At 46.4% G+C, this 16,315-nt stretch overlaps 1 protein-coding gene across 1 annotated transcript in view; it reads left to right on the top strand.

Annotated features, from left to right (window-relative positions):
* Nucleotides 1-16,315, top strand: part of TDP1 (tyrosyl-DNA phosphodiesterase 1) — a 143,550-nt gene that overhangs the window by 26,808 nt on the left and 100,427 nt on the right. The window contains exons 7-8 of the mRNA XM_073610531.1: nt 2,096-2,188; nt 14,999-15,169. Of these exons, the coding sequence (XP_073466632.1) occupies nt 2,096-2,188; nt 14,999-15,169 (264 nt within the window). The remainder of the gene's footprint in view (nt 1-2,095; nt 2,189-14,998; nt 15,170-16,315) is intronic.

The raw sequence follows: 16,315 nt of genomic DNA, 5'->3' as shown, positions 1-16,315 counted from the left end.
AAGACTGGAGACTGGGGCAGAGGTTCAGCTTCCAGCAGGACAACGACCCGAAACATACAGCCAGAGCTACAATGGAATGGTTTAGATCAAAGCATATTCATGTGTTAGAATGGCCCAGTCACAGTCCAGACCTAAATCACATTGAGAATCTGTGGCAAGACTTGAAAATTGCTGTACACAGACGCTCTCCATCCAATCTGACAGAGCTTGAGATATTTTGCAAAGAAGAATGGGCAAAAATGTCCCTCTCTAGATGTGCAAAGCTGGTAGAGACATCCCCAAAAAGACTTGCAGCTGTAATTGCAGTGAAAGGCGGTTCTACAAAGTATTGACTCCGGGGGGCGCCATACAAATGTACCCCCCACACTTTTCACATATTTTTGGGTGTAACATAACAAAATATGGAAAATTTCAAGGGGTATGAATACTTTTTCAAGGCTGTGTGTGTGTGTGTGTATATATATATATATATATATATATATTATAGTGCATCCGGAAAGTATTCACAGCGCTTCACTTTTTCCGCATTTTATGTTACAGCCTTATTCCAAAATGGATTTAATTCATAATGAATTCATAAACCCCATAATGACAACGTGAAAGAAGTTGGTTTGAAATCTTTTCAAATTTATTAAAAACAAAAAAGGAAAAAAATCCCATGTACAGAAGTATTCACAGCCTTTGCTCAATACTTTGAAGCACTTTTGGCACCAATTACAGCCTTAAGTATCTTTGAGTATGATGCTACAAGCTTTTGGGCAGTTTCTCCCATTCTTCTTTGCAGGACCTATGAAGCCCCATCAGGTTGGATGGGGAGTGTCGGTGCACAGCCATTTTCAGATCTCTCCAGAGATGTTCAATTGGGTTCAAGTCTGGACTCTGGCTGGGCCGCTCAAGGACATTCACAAAGTTGTCCCGTAGCCACTCCTTTGTTATCTTGGCTGTGTGCTTAGGGTGGTTGTCCTGTTGGAAGATGAACCTTTGCCCCAGTCTGAGGTCCGAAGCGCTCTGGAGAAGGTTTTCATCAAGGATGTCTCTGTACATTACTGCATTCACCTTTCCCTCAATCCTGACTAGTCTCCCAGTTCCTGCCGCAGTAAAAACATTCCCACAACATGATACTGCCACCACCATGCTTCACTGTAGGGATGGTATTGGCCAGGTGATGGGCAGTGCCTGGTTTCCTCCAGACATGACGCTTGCCATTCAGGCCAAAGAGTTCAATCTTTGTTTCATTAGACCAGAGAATTTTTTTTTTCTCATGGTCTGAGAGTCCATCAGGTGCCTTTTGGCAACACTGGCCATTGGGTTCTTGGTCACCTCAATGACTAAGGCCCTTCTCCCCCGATCGCTCAGTTTGGCCAGGCGGCCCGCTCTAGGAAGAGTCCTGGTGGTTCCAAACTTCTTCCATTTACAGATGATGGAGGCCACTGTGCTCATTGGGACCTTCAATGCTGCAGAAACTTTTCTGTACCCTTCTCCCGATCTGTGCCTCCATACCGTACTGTCTTGGAGGTCTACAGACAATTCCTTGGACTTCATGGCTTGTGCTCTGACATGCACTGGTAACTGTGGGACGTTCTATAGGTGTGTGCCTTTCCTAATCATGTCCAATCAACTGAATTTACCACAGGTGGACTCCAATCACGTTTTAGAAACATCTCAAGGATGATCAGTGGAAACAGGAGGCACCTGAGCTCAATTCTGAGTGTCATGGCAAAGGCTGTGATACTTATGTACATGGGATTTTTTTTTGTTTTTTATTTTTAATAAATTTGCAAAGATTTCAAACAAACTTCTTTCACATTGTCATTATGGAGGTATTGTTTGTAGAATTTTGAGGAAAATAATAAACTTAATCTATTTTGGAATAAGGCTGTAATACAACAAAATGTGGAAAAAGTGAAGCGCAGTGAATACTTTCCGGATGCACTGTATAATATATAAGAATAAAAAAAAAAGAAAAATTATATATATATATACACACTCACACAGTGGCTTAGTGGTTAGCACTCCTTCCTTGCAGTACTGCGTTTGTGTGGGTTTCTGCCCACACTCCAACTAATATATCTTCTTCTGCTCTTCTTTTTTCCAGGAAGATGATGATACTGTTATATGAGGAGGGTCTGCGGGTGGTCATTCACACCAGCAATCTAATTCATGACGACTGGCACCAGAAGACTCAGGGGTACGTACATCCAGGTTTCCATAATCTCTTGTATCAGTATGCCCTTCCATATACCAAGTTAAGTGACTGGCCTAATTTGATACACAGATACAAAGGATAAAGGATAAAAATCCTCCTTTATAAGTTGTACCTGTTTATCTGCAGTCTTCTCTTATCTACATCTGTTTAAAATGCAGAATTTGTAAAACTTAAAGTGTTCCTAAACCCAGGAGCCTGCATTCACTATATCTGGTCTCCCCAGGACCCTGCATTCACTATATCTGGTCTCCCCAGGAGCCTGCATTCACTATATCTGGTCTCCCCAGGACCCTGCATTCACTATATCTGGTCTCCCCAGGAGCCTGCATTCACTATATCTGGTCTCCCCAGGAGCCTGCATTCACTATATCTGGTCTCCCCAGGAGCCTGCATTCACTATATCTGGTCTCCCCAGGAGCCTGCATTCACTATATCTGGTCTCCCCAGGACCCTGCATTCACTATATCTGGTCTCCCCAGGAGCCTGCACTCACTATATCTGGGCTCCCACAGTACGCAGAACATGGAAATGTAATTATTTTAGTAAATATAAACTTCTAAATACCTTTTCTCCTCAGCAGTATATAGCAGTCTTGAGACTTCTATCAGTGTCTGGTTAAAGCTTGTAGGAGGAAATTTCATTCTCCTCTGACTGTCCTATGAGATTGCAGGACCCCTGACCCTCTGTCTGGACAGTGCTGATTGGCCCTGTGCTGATCACATGCACCCTCCCAGAAAAAAAAACCTCTCTAGCGATACACACCAAACTGAGCATGTGCAGAGTGACTCCAAAGGCTTTGTCATATCAGGAGATGGATTGGGGACAGCAGAAGAAGGGAAGGATGAGAGAAGGCAGGCTCAAACAGCTTTTTTTACACAATGTGGAGGATTACCCCCTTAGGTTCCACAGTGAGTATAATGAGCATGCCTCCTTGCATATACAGACTGATTTTACTGTTGTGGGTTTAGTAACACTTTAACCGCTTCAGCCCCTGAAGATTTTACACCCTTCCTGACCAGAGCACACTTTGCGATTCGGCACTACCTCGCTTTAACTGACAATTGCGCAGTCGTGCGACGCTGCACCCAAACAAAATTGACGTCTTTTTTTTCCCCCACAAATAGAGCTTTCTTTTGGTGGTATTTGATCACCTCTGCGGTTTTTATTTTTTGCGATATAAACAAAAAAAGAGCGACAATTTTGGAAAAAAAGCAATATTTTTTTTTACTTTTTGCTATAATAAATATCCCTCAAAAATATCTAAAAAAAATTATTATTTTTTCCTCAGTTTAGGCCGATATGTATTCTTCTTCATATTTTTGATAAAAAAAAAATCGCAAAAAGCGTATATTGATTGGTTTGCGCAAAAGTTATAGCGCCTACAAAATAGGGGATAGATTTATGGCATTTTTATATTTATTTTTCTTTCTCGAACATCACGGGACACAGAGCCACAGTAATTACTGATGGGTTATATAGGTATCACTGGTGATTGGACACTGGCACACCCTATCAGGAAGTTCAACCCCCTATATAATCCCTCCCCCTTGCAGGGATACCTCAGTTTTTACGCCAGTGTCTTAGGTGATGGACGTGTAAAGATGTCCTGTGCTGAGCTCCAAAGGTAATATCCTAAGATCCTATACTGGGGCAAGCCAGGCGAACCGGATCCATTCAAAGTGTCTTTTCACGGCCGAATTGAATGGTACCCGGGCCTCGTGTCCGAAGAAACGAGGTTTTACCCATAATGCTTCTCTTTTTAGAGAGCTGGACCCCGCAGATCAGAAAATGGCTTTAAACTTCCTAATTTCTGGCAAGGTGCTTTACGGTCCCAGAACTGTTGGATCCCCCTACTGATGGGGGCCCCAGTCTCTGACGGTTTTTTCAAACGGAGCCCACCGTGAGAGGTGAAGATTGGGTCTGTGTAAACAGCACCCTGCGGCTGGATAAGGTAAGAGGAGATTCCACAGAATTTTTGGGTTCTAGTGGCTTTTCTCCTTTAACCGCTTGGCATCCGCGCTATAGCCGAATGACGGCTACAGCGCGGACCTACATTCCCGGGAGGACGTCATATGACATCCTCCCCTGTGCACGCTCCCTGCGCGCGCCCTGCAGGGCGCGCGCCGGGCGCGTTGTGATCACCGAGTCACTGAGACTCGGCTGATCACCGATCTGTGTAAGGGGCCGGTCCCGGCCCCTTACCATGTGATCAGCTGTCAGCCAATGACAGCTGATCACATGATGTAAACAAAAGATCGGTAATCGTTTTTTTTTTTTACTCACGCTGACAGCGCGAGTAGAAAAAAAAGCCGATCACCGGATCGGATGTGAGGGACATCGGTCCCCAAGTGGAAGAGGCACATCTGCCTCATCAGTGCCCAATAAAAGTGCCACCTAATAGTGCCCACAGTGCCACCTAATAGTGCCCACAGTGCCACCTAATAGTGCCCACAGTGCCACCTAACAGTGCCCACAGTGCCACCTAACAGTGCCCACAAGTACCACCTATCAGTGCCCACAAGTACCACCTATCAATGCCCACCTGTAGTGCCAATCAGTGCCACCTACCAGTGCTGCCCATCACTGCCACCCATCAGTGCCCATCACTGCCACCCATCAGTGCCCATCACTGCCGCCTATTAGTGCCCATCACTGCCGCCTCATCAGCGTACATCAATGAAGGAGAAAAATTACCCGTTTAAAATTTTTTAAAACAAAATATAAAAAAATAAACTTTTTAAAAAAAAAAAAATCAGTTTTTTACATTTTTTTAATAAAAAGTAAAAACCGCAGAGGTGATCAAATACCACCAAAAGAAAGCTCTATTTGTGGTGAAAAAATGATAAAAATTTCATTTGGGTACAGTGTTGTATGACCACGCAATTGTCATTCAAAGTGCGTCAGCGCCGAAAGCTGAAAATTGGTCTGGATAGGAGGGGGGTTTAAGTGCCCAGTAAGCAAGTGGTTAAGGTAAATGCATGCTATGCCTATTGTGACCACCGGGGGCTGCCAAGAGCACAAACCTGCACATGCTGACTCTGTCTCAGGTGTTGTAATCGCTGATTATGTCCCAGCATCTCAAGCAGGCTGCAAACAGGTAAGCTGGAAGGGGGGATTTCTCATGTTTGAATGTTCCCCCCCAGGCTAGAGAGGGGCCACAGGGGTCTAGAAAGTGGTTATACCACCCGGGCTCTGCGGCCTAATGGCCACCATCTCTGAAGATAGCCATTCAGGCAGATCTTGTTACCAGCCTCCCTCCTTCCCCCCCCCCCCATCCCCAGCCTTTCTCCAGAAGCATGGCAGGAGAGTCGGCAGTGCGGGAAGCGCTCGTTTTTTTTTCAAAACTCGAGGGGGGGGGGGGGGCGGTAGAGGAGGGGCGGGACGTCAGCACAGAGTGCTTAGACTCCCACTCAGGCCAGCTGCAGGCTATTAGAGGCACTCTGTACTGGTGCACTCAGCCTTCTGAGAGACACAGAGCTGACGGTCGCATGTAAGGTGGGACACAGGCATTCTCTTAGGCAGCATTTACTGAAGTAACACCAGACTGAGCATTGGGTAGCAAGGCTTTTAGCCAGACTACATCGCTCAGCGGGCAGTGTTCATTTGTATACCTCACACCTTGTTGCTTTGCACTATGGGTAGAAGAGGTTCAAGCACCCCAGGAACCAGAGACACTAGGGGATCTCATTCAGGTTCTGAGGGCCCCCTGTCGGCAGCATCCTCCCCCCCTAAAGATGGGCCAGGGACGGCTAGCCGGGGAGAGCCATCGGGGTCAGGGGCTACACCTGCCTCTGGCACTTCAGCCCCTGTATATATTACACAAGAGGTTTTTTCCTCAACCATTAATGGTCTAGAGGAAAGATTAATGGCCGTGATTACGTCTTCATTAAGTGGAAGAAAACGCACTAGGCTTTCCTCTGTTCCCCAAGACCCTCAGACAGAGGAGCTCTGGGATAAAGGAGATGAATCCCTTTCAGAGGATCGGGATGGGACGGATGATTCCTCTTCGGGGGAATCAGATGGCGAGGGACCCTCTGCGACTTCCCAAGAGGAGAAAGTCTTAGTGCAGATCCTTACTGGATTGGTCCGCTCCACATTTAAGTTGCCCATACCTGAAACTGCTAAAGAATCCTCTTCTGCTTTGGGGTCACTGAAACCTTTCCAAGCAGCACATGCTTTTCCTGTTCATAATTTACTTGAAAAGCTCATTTATTCTGAGTGGGATCACCCAGACAAACGTTTTTTTCCGCCGAGAAAGTTTTCAACACTTTATCCGATGGAAGAAAAGTTTATTAAAATGTGGGGAATACCGGCTATTGATGCCGCCATTTCCTCTGTAAATAATAGCCTGACTTGTCCTGTAGACAATGCTCAGATGCTCAGGGATCCTGTAGATAAAAGGATGGAATCCCTATTGAAGGATGTTTTCTCCTTAGCAGGATCAGTGGCCCAACCTGCAGTAGCAGCGATTGGAGTCTGTCAGTACTTAAGAGACCATGTTAAGCAGGTCATCAAAGTATTACCTGAACAGCAGGCCCAGGGGTTTGCTAACCTTCCAGCGGCCTTATGCTTTGTGGTTGACGCCATTAGAGATTCTATCGTGCAAACCTCCCGTCTTTCACTGGGGTTGGTGCATATACGTAGAATCCTATGGTTGAAAAATTGGTCAGCCGAAGCACCATGTAAGAAGCTACTGGCTGGGTTTCCATTTCGTGGTGCAAGGTTGTTTGGAGAGGACTTGGATAACTATATCAAGAGAATCTCTTGTGGGAAAAGCACTCTCTTACCTGTCAAGAAGAAGAGTAAGCGTCCCTCTTTCAAACGGACTCTTTCCCCAGGGCCGGGGGCTTCAGCCTCCAGGCAGTCTCGACGGCCGCCTCCATCGGGGTCCAGAGACAAGAGTCAACCCCAGGGACAAAAGAAGTCCTGGGGAAAGAAGCCTACTAGGCAAAACACTAAGACCTCTGCATGAGGGGGCGCCCCCGCTCACTCGAGTGGGGGGAAGACTGCGACAGTTCTCAGAGCTCTGGCACGAGGACTTCCAGGACAGATGGGTAGTCTCCACGGTAACCTTAGGGTACAAGCTGGAGTTTCAGGAATTCCCTTCTCCTCGGTTCCTCAGATCAAATGTTCCCAGAGACCCAGAGAAGAAGCAGTCGCTCCTTCTAGCGTTAGAGCGACTTTTGTCGCAGGAGGTCATTATGATAGTTCCCGCAAAGGACCAGGGATTGGGCTTCTATTCCAACCTTTTTACGGTCCAAAAGCCAAATGGGGATGTCAGGCCCATTTTGGACTTAAGGGATCTGAACCGATTCCTAAGGATTCAATCCTTCCGCATGGAATCAATTCGAACAGTAGTTCCCACCCTGCAGGGAGGAGAATTTCTGGCATCAATAGACATCAGAGATGCATATCTGCATGTGCCCATTTTTCCTGCTCATCAGAAGTTTCTGCGCTTCGAGGTAGGAGGGCGCCATTTCCAGTTTGTGGCTCTGCCTTTCGGGATAGCCACTGCACCTCGAGTGTTCACAAAGATCTTGGCTCCTCCTCTGGCCAGATTAAGGGCTCAGGGTATAGCTGTCATAGCATACCTAGACGACCTGCTCTTGATAGACCGGTCGGTAGCCTCTTTGAATGGAAACTTGAGGACCACGGTCAGGTATCTAGAACACCTGGGTTGGATCCTCAACTTAGAAAAGTCTTTCCTAAAACCAGTAAGAAGACTGGAGTATTTAGGTCTGATTATAGATACAAGCCAGGAGAAAATATTTCTACCCCAGGCAAAGATCACTGCTTTGAGAGAGCTGATTCTGACAGTAAGGACCAAGAAGGGTCCCTCAGTCCACCTTTGTATGAGGCTACTAGGGAAGATGGTGTCTTCATTCGAAGCAGTTCCCTATGCTCAGTTTCACTCAAGAATGCTGCAACACAGTATTCTGTCGACCTGGAACAAGAAGGTTCAGGCATTAGACTTTCCGATGCACCTGTCGCATGCGGTGCGTCAGAGCCTCAATTGGTGGCTCATACCCGAAAACCTGCAGAAGGGGAAATCCTTTCTACCTGTTACCTGGACGGTGGTAACAACAGATGCCAGTCTGTCAGGTTGGGGAGCAGTTCTGGAACAGGCTGCGGTCCAAGGGGTATGGTCCAAGACAGAGAGGACCTTACCCATCAACATTCTGGAGATCCGGGCGATACATCTAGCTCTAAAGGCCTGGACTATCAGGCTACAGGGTTGTCCGATCAGGATCCAGTCCAACAATGCCACAACAGTGGCTTATGTCAATCATCAGGGAGGCACCCGGAGCCGAGCTGCTCAAAAAGAGGTGAACCAGATCTTAGTCTGGGCAGAGATGCATGTGCCATGCATATCGGCAGTTTTCATCCCGGGACTAGAGAATTGGCAGGCGGACTATCTAAGTCGCCAGCAGTTACTTCCAGGGGAATGGTCTCTGCATCCCGACGTCTTTTGGGCCATATGCCAAAGATGGGGAGTTCCAGATGTAGATCTCTTTGCATCCCGATTCAACAAAAAGATAGACAGATTTGTGGCAAGGACAAAAGATCCTCTTGCATGCGGGACGGATGCGTTGGTGATTCCGTGGCATCGGTTCTCACTGATTTACGCATTCCCGCCTATTCTGCTACTATCACGACTCCTTCGCAGGATCAGGCAGGAAAGGAAGTCGGTACTTCTGGTGGCCCCCGCTTGGCCCAGAAGGACTTGGTATGCAGAAATAGTAAGGATGACAGTAGGTTCCCCGTGGACACTACCGGTACGCCCAGACCTGTTATCTCAAGGTCCAGTGTTCCATCCTGCCTTACAAACGCTAAATTTGACGGTTTGGCTATTGAGACCCACGTTCTGAAGAGTCGTGGGCTCTCAGGTCCTGTCATATCTACCTTGATTAATGCAAGGAAGCCAGCTTCCAGGATGATTTATCATAGAGTCTGGAAGGCTTATATAACCTGGTGTGAATCCAGAGGTTGGCATCCCAGGAAATATGTCATAGGTAGAATCCTTGATTTTCTACAGATGGGATTAGAGATGAAGCTGGCCTTGAGTACCATCAAGGGCCAGGTCTCTGCTTTATCAGTATTATTTCAGCGGCCACTTGCTTCGCATTCTTTGGTCCAAAACTTTATGCAGGGGGTGATGCGTCTTAATCCTCCGGTTAAAGCGCCCCTAAACCCCTGGGACTTGAATTTGGTCCTGGCTGTGTTACAGAAACGGCCTTTTGAACCAATAAGTCAGATTCCTTTGGTCTTGTTGACAAGGAAATTAATTTTTCTGGTGGCCATCTCTTCTGCTAGAAGAGTATCAGAATTAGCAGCTCTTTCCTGTAAGGAGCCTTATTTGATTATACACAAGGATAGAGTGGTACTATGCCCTCATCCTAGTTTTTTACCGAAGGTGGTTTCTGATTTTCATTTAAACCAAGACATTGTTCTACCTTCCTTTTTTCCAGATCCCTGTTCTCCGGAAGAGAGATCTCTACATTCGTTGGATGTAGTAAGAGCAGTTAAGGCCTATCTAGGGGCAACTACTCAGATCCGCAAGACGGATGTTTTGTTTGTGCTGCCAGAGGGTCCCAATAGAGGACAGGCAGCGTCAAAAGCTACCATTTCTAAATGGATTCGACAGTTGATCATTCAAGCTTACGGTTTGAAACAGAAGATTCCTCCATTTCAGATCAGGGCACATTCCACAAGGGCTATTGGTGCTTCTTGGGCAGTGCATCACCGGGCCTCTATGGCTCAAATCTGCAAGGCCGCAACCTGGTCTTCAGTTCATACATTCACCAGATTCTATCAGGTGGATGTGAGAAGGCATGAGGATATCGCCTTTGGGCGTAGTGTGCTGCAGGCAGCGGTACAGGGTCCTCAGGTCTGATGGCACCCTACTTGGTCGTGGTTCCCCCCCCTCAGGTAGCATTGCTCTGGGACATCCCATCAGTAATTACTGTGGCTCTGTGTCCCGTGATGTTCGAGAAAGAAAATAGGATTTTTTAAAACAGCTTACCTGTAAAATCCTTTTCTTTCGAAGGACATCACGGGACACAGAGGTCCCGCCCCTCTTCTAATACACTATATTGCTTGGCTACAAAACTGAGGTATCCCTGCAAGGGGGAGGGATTATATAGGGGGTTGAACTTCCTGATAGGGTGTGCCAGTGTCCAATCACCAGTGATACCTATATAACCCATCAGTAATTACTGTGGCTCTGTGTCCCGTGATGTCCTTCGAAAGAAAAGGATTTTACAGGTAAGCTGTTTTAAAAATCCTATTTTTTCTATTAGTAATGGCGGCGATCTGCGATTTTTATAGTGACTGCGACAATAGGACGGACACATCGGACACTTTTGATGCTATTTTGGGACCATTGGCATTTATACAGCGATCAGTGCTATAAAAATACATTGATAACTCTGTAAATTACACTGGCAGGGAAGTGGTTAAACACTAGGGGGTGATCAAGGGGTTAAGTGTGTCCTAGGGAGTGATTCTAACTATGGGGGTGATGGGCTACCTAGGACATGACAGCGATCACTGCTCCCGATGACAAGGAGCAGTAGATCTCTGTCTTGTCACTAGGCAGAATGGGGAAATGCCTTGTTTACATAGGCATCTCACCGTTCTACCTCTCCACACAGCAATCGCGGGCCGCCGGCTAACATCGAGTTCCCGGGACCCGCAGGCACAATCGTTTGGCGGGTGTGCGCCCAATAGGTGGAAAATTTAAAGGGACGTACCTGTACGCCCATTTGCCTGCCTGTGTCATTCTGCCGATGTATATCTGTGTGCGGCGGTCGGCAGGCGGTTAAAGTGGATGTAAACCCAATTCATGAAACTTTGAGCTGGACCCGTATATCTGTAGTGTTTTCTTATCTCTCTCCGAAGCACTGAGTCCTGTGTCTTTCTTCTGTCCCATAGCTCTGTTAGCAGCCTGATAACTTCTCACAAGTTCTCAGACACGGGAGATAAAAGCAGCCTGAAGTGTGTGGTGTGGGAGGTTGCTATAAATAGATTAGCAGAGCTCTGCACATTACTTCCTTCCTGTGCCTTTCCTCCAATCAGCTGTTTTGGCTGTATGCCGATAATCCACTCCCAGTGCTGAACTGGAAGAGAAAATCTCTAACACAATGTGCGCTTTCCAAAGAATATAGAAGGATGGAGACAGCAGATATACATGTAAAACTTATGTAGGGAGATTTGTTTCATCTCTGTGTATCATCTGAGGCTGTTCACTTCACTGGATATATTTGAGGGTTTACATCCGAAAGGGGGTGGAGAGCTGAAGCTACACTCTGCAGAGCTCAGTGAAGAGAGCTCTGGGAGCTGATTAGAGGGAAGGGACACTCCTCCCCCACCCCATCTTCACACAGCAACAGAGCTGAGGCTGTCAATCACAGGCTGTGTGCTGGAGCTCCCTCCCCGACCCCTTTTTTTTTCTTTTGGCGCCCAGGAAAACTTGGCAGAAGTGACTCTCATGCTGATAGCTGAGGAAGGAGGCAGCAGACTCATTGTGTCACTCAGTACCCCTTGTGCTTCTCTACATCTTTGACAGCATCAGTGCACAGGTAGCATTTCCCAGCAAGGCTTTGCAATTACAAGACATAGAAAGCATGGGGGAGCTGAATGACACCCTGAGTTGCATGGTGTCACAGGTAAATGGCCAGCAGTTTCTAGCACTGATTGCTGGACAGCCGGAGCATAGACAGAATTCAAACCTGGGGCTTATTTTTTTCAAGGTACTAGCGTTATATGGCCGTTTTTAATGTTGTAATTCTAGGGTGACCTTCCACTTTAAATTAGAAGTTGCGGCTTCGGATTTTCTTTTGCATTCTCCTTAACCGGTTCCCGACCGGCGCACGCCGATGTACGTCGGCAGAATGGCACGGCTGGGCAAATGGACTTACAGGGACGTCCATTTGAATTCCCCGCCGTGCCATTGCGTGCGCGCTGGCCGGGAGCTCCGTTTGTCGGGTCGCGGGTCCCGCGGACTCGACCGCCGCGGGGATACCCGCGATCGCCTCACGGAGAGGACGATCGGGGAGATGCCGTTGTAAACAGCATCTCCCCGTTCTGCCTAGTGACAAGTGTCACTCGATCTCTGCTCCCTGTCATCGGAGCAGAGATCAGTGACGTCACACATACAGCCCATCCCCCTACAGTTAGTAATCACTCCCCTAGGACACACTTAACCCCTCCCCGCCCCCTAGTGGTTAACCCCTTCACTGCCAGTGCCATTTACACAGTAATCGCACTGATCGCTGTATAAATGACAATGGTCCCAAAAATGTGTCAAAAATGTCCGACATGTCCGCCATAACGTCGCAGTCACAATAAAAATCGCTGATCGCCGCCATTACTAGTAAAAAAAAAATTATTAATAAAAATGCCATTAAACTATCCCCTATTTAGTAAATGCTATAACTTTTGCGCAAACCAATCAAACGCTTATCACGATTTTTTTTTTTTACCAAAAATATGTAGAAGAATACGTATCGGCCTAAACTGAGGGAAAAAAATGTTTTTTTATATATTTTTGGGGGATATTTATTATAGCAAAATGTAAAAAATATTGCGTTTTTTTTCAAAATTGTCGCTCTTATTTTGTTTATAGCGCAAAAAATAAAAATCGCAGAGGCGATCAAATACCGCCAAAAGAAAGCTCTATTTGTGGGAAAAAAAGGACGTCAATTTTGTTTGGGAGCCACGTCGCACGACCGCGCAATTGTCAGTTAAAGCGGCGCAGTGCCGAATCGCAAAAAACGCTCTGGTCAGGAAGGGGGTAAAATCTTCCGGGGCTGAAGTGGTTAAACTTGCAGAGTTAAAAATAACAAATTGCCAATGACATAAGCCCTCGTTCTTAGTGCAGGATAAGCCTGTGACTGCGCAATGCATGTCCTGGTGGCGTTCAGCGGAGGGCTCTTATGGAGAGACATCGGCCAGGATCCCTCCCTGTGCCGCCACCATTGTCCTGTCTGTGACCCCCTGCCGCCTTTTTGTCCGCCCATCACATCTGAAAGCTTTTACCATCCCTGGCTGTACCGGCGGCACTCCGCGCCATTCCCAGACACATTAGCTTTCCCTGTGTGTTCGGATTTGTCCCGCATCTCTCCGGCTTTCCGATTATAGAGCTGGTATATTATCGTTACTGCCTGCTGAGGCTCTTCTGTACTAATAATTAAAAAATGTTTTACTCTAAACATTTAATCATTGTTAGCTTTTTAATCTAAATTGGATAAAGTTAATAACGTTTTCAGGTACTTACGTGGAAAGGATTTTAGCAAACGTTATTGGTGATTCTTGCCTGCTTTTTGTTCTGGTTACTTGTGGAAATTAAGTGTTTATTGGGAGATTTTGCCTTTATTGTAATCACATGATCAGTTCCAGTGTTATAATCGGGAAAACCTAATCCCTCCTGGGAGTGAAGGAAAGTTGAGCAAAATATTACAGCGCACACATGCAAAAAAGACATTTACCTCCAGCAGGGCTAGTTTAAAACACCTAGACAATTTAAAAAAATATTATCAAAAAATATGGGGATTTGGTCACACCATATTGCTATATGGTGCTAAGCCCACTTACTGCGTCAAAGTACCCCATGATTAGTGGTCTTATGGCTGCACCAGCTTTAGTGCATCTTTTAGGGTGTGCCCCCCAAATATCTTGTTTATCTTGTTTGAAGGAAAGTTGAGACACCTTCATTTGCCACAACCTTCTCTAACCAAACACCACGTGCCACGACCTTCTCTAACCACAACACCACATGCCACGACCTTCTCTAACCACAACACCACATGCCACAACCTTCTCTAACCACAACACCACGTGCCACGACCTTCTCTAACCACAACACCACGTGCCATGACCTTCTCTAACCACAACACCACGTGCCATGACCTTCTCTAACTACAACACCACGTGCCATGACCTTCTCTAACCACAACACCATGTGCCACGACCTTCTCTAACCACAACACCACGTGCCATGACCTTCTCTAACCACAACACCATGCGCCATGACCTTCTCTAACCACAACACCATGCGCCATGACCTTCTCTAACCACAACACCACACGCCATGACCTTCTCTAACCACAACACCATGTGCCATGACCTTCTCTAACCACAACACCACGTGCCATGACCTTCTCTAACCACAACACCACGCGCCATGACCTTCTCTAACCATAACACCACGTGCCATGACCTTCTCTAACCACAACACCACGCGCCATGACCTTCTCTAACCACAACACCATGTGCCATGACCTTCTCTAACCACAACACCACGTGCCATGACCTTCTCTAACCACAACACCACGCGCCATGACCTTCTCTAACCACAACACCATGTGCCACGACCTTCTCTAACCACAACACCACGTGCCATGACCTTCTCTAACCACAACACCACGCGCCATGACCTTCTCTAACCACAACACCACGCGCCATGACCTTCTCTAACCACAACACCACGCGCCATGACCTTTTCTAACCACACCACCATGTGCCATGACCTTCTCTAACCACAACACCATGTGCCATGACCTTCCCTAACCACAACACCATGTGCCATGACCTTCTCTAACCACAACACCATGTGCCATGACCTTCTCTAACCACAACACCATGTGCCATGACCTTCTCTAACCACAACACCATGTGCCATCACCTTTATCAACCACACCACCATGTGCCATGACCTTCTTTAACCACCACAGAAATCCTGCTGGCTGTTTTATAAAACCATCTTTCTCTTTCATTGCCATATGTTTTTAGGATTTGGTTGAGTCCCCTATATCCTAAGTTGCCGGAAGGTTCATCATCTCTAGCTGGGGAATCGATCACCAACTTCAGGTCTGACCTCATGGCATACCTGGCAGCATACAACTCCCCAAGCCTGCGTGAATGGATCGATATTATCAAACAGCATGATTTGTCAGAGACCAGGTCTGTACCCCCCATCTTTTCCATCCATATTTTATAAAGCCACGATATGATACCTATACATACATGTAGCACAGCTCATTGAAACTCTGGGCAAAATCCAAAATGACATAATGTCCAGTGATGGCCCCAAAGATGTGGGCGGAGACAGAGCTATATTGAAGGGTGACGCAACAACACTGGCACCGTCTGCACATTTACTTGTAGTTCCTGAGCTGGATAGCATTTGGGATGGAGGCTACTGGGGACTGTAGCCACCCTGTCACAGGAACTTGCTTGCCCTTACTATGGCTGGATAAACAGGTACTTTTTTTTAAAAAGAACAAAAGTGCTATGGATCAGTATGCTCTGCACAGTTCATCCACCTTGAATGTACTTTCATTTTTTTTTAAGCAGAAATATACATTAAATTTATAGAAGAATTTCAGGCATGGTATATTTTTATATAACTTAAACAAGCTATAAATGTTCCCACCACCACAAAATTTCAAAACCTCTTACCAGAAGCTTAGGACCTCATAAACAAAGGTCATAAGCGCCACATAATATGGATGATCACCTCCTCATGATCCATTGGATAAAACACTGCACACTGAAAAGGAGCGATCCCGTATATATAAACCTGAATAAAGCAAAAAAGCTGATGCGTACTCACAAATAGAAGAAATGTACACAGCATGGAAACTCAAAAGAGTTGCCCGCCAGCATGCGTAATGATGTCAACCTGCTAAGCTCCGCCCAGGCTGACGTCATCCTGCTTGCTGGCGGGCTGCATTTTCGGGGTGTGGTGGTTTGTGCATTGGACCATGAGGAGGTATTCATCCATATTATGTAGTGGTTTCTACATTTTACCTTCAGGGTGTTCCATGTGTGCTTATGAATCTCATTTATGAGGTGCTAAGCTTCTGGTAGGAGGCTTTGAATTTTGTGGTGGTGGAAGCAACAAAGTGGTCACGTGTGAGAACCTTCTACTCGGCATGCTCACTTGATTTGAACTCTCTTGTTCTATGATACTTTTTCACTATATTGTGTAACAATTCACCATTGATATCTGACGTCGCTATCTTAACACTGGTGGTTTATTGTTATCTTATCATTTAAAGGGGAAAGCACAACAATGTAACTATGTAAAAATATTCCATACCTGAA

The sequence above is a fragment of the Aquarana catesbeiana genome, linkage group LG13 (assembly GCF_042186555.1).
Source record: "Aquarana catesbeiana isolate 2022-GZ linkage group LG13, ASM4218655v1, whole genome shotgun sequence".
NCBI lineage: Eukaryota > Metazoa > Chordata > Amphibia > Anura > Ranidae > Aquarana > Aquarana catesbeiana.
The sequence above is the reverse complement of the archived record's forward strand: the minus strand, read 5'-3'. Positions and strand labels throughout refer to the sequence as shown.